This window comes from Tasmannia lanceolata, unplaced genomic scaffold, assembly GCF_043159265.1.
Source record: "Tasmannia lanceolata isolate RefF3 unplaced genomic scaffold, GAP_Taslan_0.1 ptg000018l, whole genome shotgun sequence".
Classification (NCBI taxonomy): Eukaryota; Viridiplantae; Streptophyta; class Magnoliopsida; order Canellales; family Winteraceae; genus Tasmannia; species Tasmannia lanceolata.
The window spans coordinates 35,327,542-35,330,972 of NW_027518695.1; the positions used below are offsets into that span (position 1 = coordinate 35,327,542).

At 41.6% G+C, this 3,431-nt stretch overlaps 1 protein-coding gene across 1 annotated transcript; it reads right to left on the minus strand.

The window, feature by feature from the left end:
* Positions 1-2,251: 2,251 nt before the first annotated feature.
* LOC143850312 (costunolide synthase-like) lies at positions 2,252-2,997 on the minus strand. Its single transcript, XM_077359569.1, has 2 exons — positions 2,382-2,997; positions 2,252-2,274 (listed from the first exon to the last, which is right to left on the minus strand). Exons 1-2 carry the CDS (start codon positions 2,995-2,997, stop codon positions 2,252-2,254), a joined length of 639 nt encoding a protein of 212 aa, XP_077215684.1.
* Positions 2,998-3,431: the final 434 nt, after the last annotated feature.

The following is a 3,431-nucleotide window of genomic DNA, read 5'->3' on the forward strand; positions in this document are numbered from 1 at the left end:
TATTCACGGTCTGTTACTTTTACCTGACGGAATGACTAAAACTGACCATGATTAATATTTTGAGGACAGAAATACCCTTTATCACTAGTTTTAAGCCATTTGCAAAGGATTAGGGTTATGCCATTTCCCACTGTGGCCACCGCCATCTCCGGCCACCCCCGTCACCTCCACCACAGACAATGAAACCACCCCATGGCCACATCAAACCCACATTTCAAGAAAAAAAACATTGATAAAAACAAAAAATCCTGAAAATATTAGGGTTTATGTCCAAATCATGATAATGATGTGAATGAAGACAAATAAAACTCCTAAATCGAGGGTTTATGTTGATAAATAAACAAGGGTTTGAATCAAACCCTAATTTTCAATTTTAAAGTATGAAAACCCTAATTTCAGTTGGGAAAGATGACGTCATAATAGTCATTTCCCCCTTTCCGTCCACTCTGTCACGTTAAAAAAACCCAAGGAAAGTTGAGGAGGTGTCGTTGGTAACTTCCAAACCAGAGGGTTTAAAGCGGAAAATGGCGAAACCACAGGGGGTGTATATGTAATTTTCCCAAAATTTAAAGCATTTGTGACAATGCACATACAATGTAAATACTTCCCTTTAACCTCTGTAAAAAGGCCTTGGTAAAACTTTATTTAAAAGCAAACCTCTCACACTAGAGGTGCTTTGGTAAAACTTTATTGAAAAGAAAACGAGACAGGAAGCAACTAAGGCAATTGCACCATAGTGCAACGAACAACAACATACACGCCACGGTTACAAGATTAATTACCCGAATAGAGATTTGCTAAACACCACAAGCAACACTATTGTGAATAACTCCCATGCATAGTGAAATAGAGATAGAGGGTGTGCCAACAAAGTTAAGTATAGAGCTTTGGGTTGTTTAGCCTTGGAGTTGGAATGGCGACTAGAGGCACCGCCTGCGTAGTAACAATCCCAAACTTATCTTCAAATTCGTAGTCCTACGCTTGTCCTTCTCCCCGATCCCAAACTAAATAAAACTAACAATCCCAAACTAATACATAAGGGTACATTCTCTCCGCTATTGGGAGTCCTACGCTTGTCCTTCTCCCCGATCCAAACGGTATAAAACGATAATCCGTGCCTCTAATATCACATTTTTTAAATTCTTCAGTTAAGAACCTCTCTGGTTTGAACTCTAATGGATCTTTCCATATCATGGGGTCTCTGTGTATTACCCATGCATTGACAAAGATTTTGGAGCCCTTGGGGACTCTATATCCACCCACGACACACGTTTCACTTGGGCTTCGGGGGACTAAGAAAGGGAGGGCAGGGTGCAAGCGATGGGTTTCCTTCAACACTGCATCCAAATAATGGAGTTCATGCAAATGTTATTCTTCCCAACAACTTGTTATAATTCTTCCTGGACTTTTCTTTTTATGTGAGGATGCTTCAGCAACTCGCCCATGGACCACGCTACCATTGTTGAGGTCGTATCGGTTCCTCCCACCAATAGGTCCTATTAACAAGGTAGATATAGACAATAATCAGTGCATTGAAAATAGCAATGTTAACATCTCTAATATGGCCAGCCATGATTTTAAACCAATCGTTGCCACATAAGAGAGAAAGAGAGACTAGATTTGAGTGCTATTTGTGTAAACTGGGATCTACACATGAATTACAACCAGAAAGAGAGTGGATTATTATGCTGAGTAACTTTGATTTGTAAAGAAATTAATTAATATGATGAATGAGCATTATTCATCATCCCGCCCTTGATATTTGATCCAACAGCAGCACACTTTTAAAAATGATTTTTCACCCCTTGTAGGATAATGCGGCACCCTTACAACTTGTTTAGACGTAAAAAAATCATCTCCCACATTTCAGCATATATTTTCTATGCATCTCATAGTATAATACTCAAAAGAGGCTGTTTCGGGAAAAGTGAATGGGCTGATTTTGGGTGATCCACTTATTAGTCTCGACAAAGTTGAAATCCACCATACCCAAAAAGGAAAGTTCTGAATTGACATTCTAAACGGAGTGAGAGAGAGAGAGAGAGAGAGAGAGAGAGAGACTACCAGTATCATTGCCTTCATGTTGGTTACATTGAAAGGTGTTTTCCGGTCTTCATCCTCAGTCAACTGCAAAAGCAAGTGCATGAAATCCTTGCCTTCTTTCTTCTTTTCATCACCCCCTTCCGCGCTATCCATCTTCCTCCGTTGATCAATAATGGAATCAAAAACATTGTCAAGGCAAACCGACAACTTATTCATTTCTCGCACAATCCCCTGAACGTCAAACCAGGCAATAAGAGGAAAAAGATTAGAAACATTGATCTTAGTTTGAAGCACCAAAGCATCCTGCGTCCATTGACGAAACTCCTTAGTGAGAGTACATCTCCCCTCTCCATCCAATGTTGCACCCCACATTGTACTAAAAAGCAAGATCAACACAATTTGAAACGTAATCTCCGATAGGTCGATGGGGGTGTTAATCTTTGAATACATTTCCCTCACCGTCTGACGAACCTCCCTTCGCCGAAGGGGGTAGAAATTGTCTAGCCCTTTGTTGCTCATCAACTCTCGGCTACAAATCCTGCGCACGAGGCGCAAGTGGGGCCCATTGGGGGCCCACCCAATGTCGGCCCCATTGTAGTTCATGGCCAATGTTGCGACAGTGACGTCGCGGTTGGCAAAAATGGGGTCCTGGTCTCTCATAACCTCTCTGGCTAACTCTGGGGAGCTAACCACGATGACGTTCTTGTTCAACAGTCGGACATTCATGATAGGGCCATATATCTTGGCTAATTTTTCCAATTGACAATGGAGTTCCTCCTCGAGAAAGGGGAGGAATCCAACCAAGGGCAACCCTCGTGGGCCTGGAGGCAAAGGGAAATGTTCCTTGCTCCATTTCTTGGCCATCCATACGTACCATGCAATCAATAATACTGCAGTGGAAGCCCACATTTTATAATTTGATATAAACTCCCTAGCCAGATCGGATCCTGCCATCTTTCCCTTGTGGTAACGATGGAAGGAAGGCGGTGTGGAGGTGAGTGTAATATGAGTTCAAATATATAGTAACAAATGGTCAGAGAGAATTCTGGCGGCCTTTTTGGAAAATTGTGTAGGTTTTCAAATTTTAAATGGAAAATTGTGCACGCCTTTTTGGAAGATTTAACGTATAGTAACAATTGAGGGAGACAGATTAAGACTTGACTTGTGAGTAGCGTGGAGTTGAGGGGTACTCAATTTTAAGAATGCATTATAGCTCACTCATGGAAAATTTTGACCACCACTGCAGAAGAGTTAATGTATAGTAACAAATGAGGGAGAGAGATTAAGACATGAGGCTTGTGAGTAGCATGGACTTGAGGGGCAGGGGCAGGGGCGGAGCCAGGATTTTTCGCCAAGGGGGGCAAAAAGGCTAAAAATAGTTATAAAAT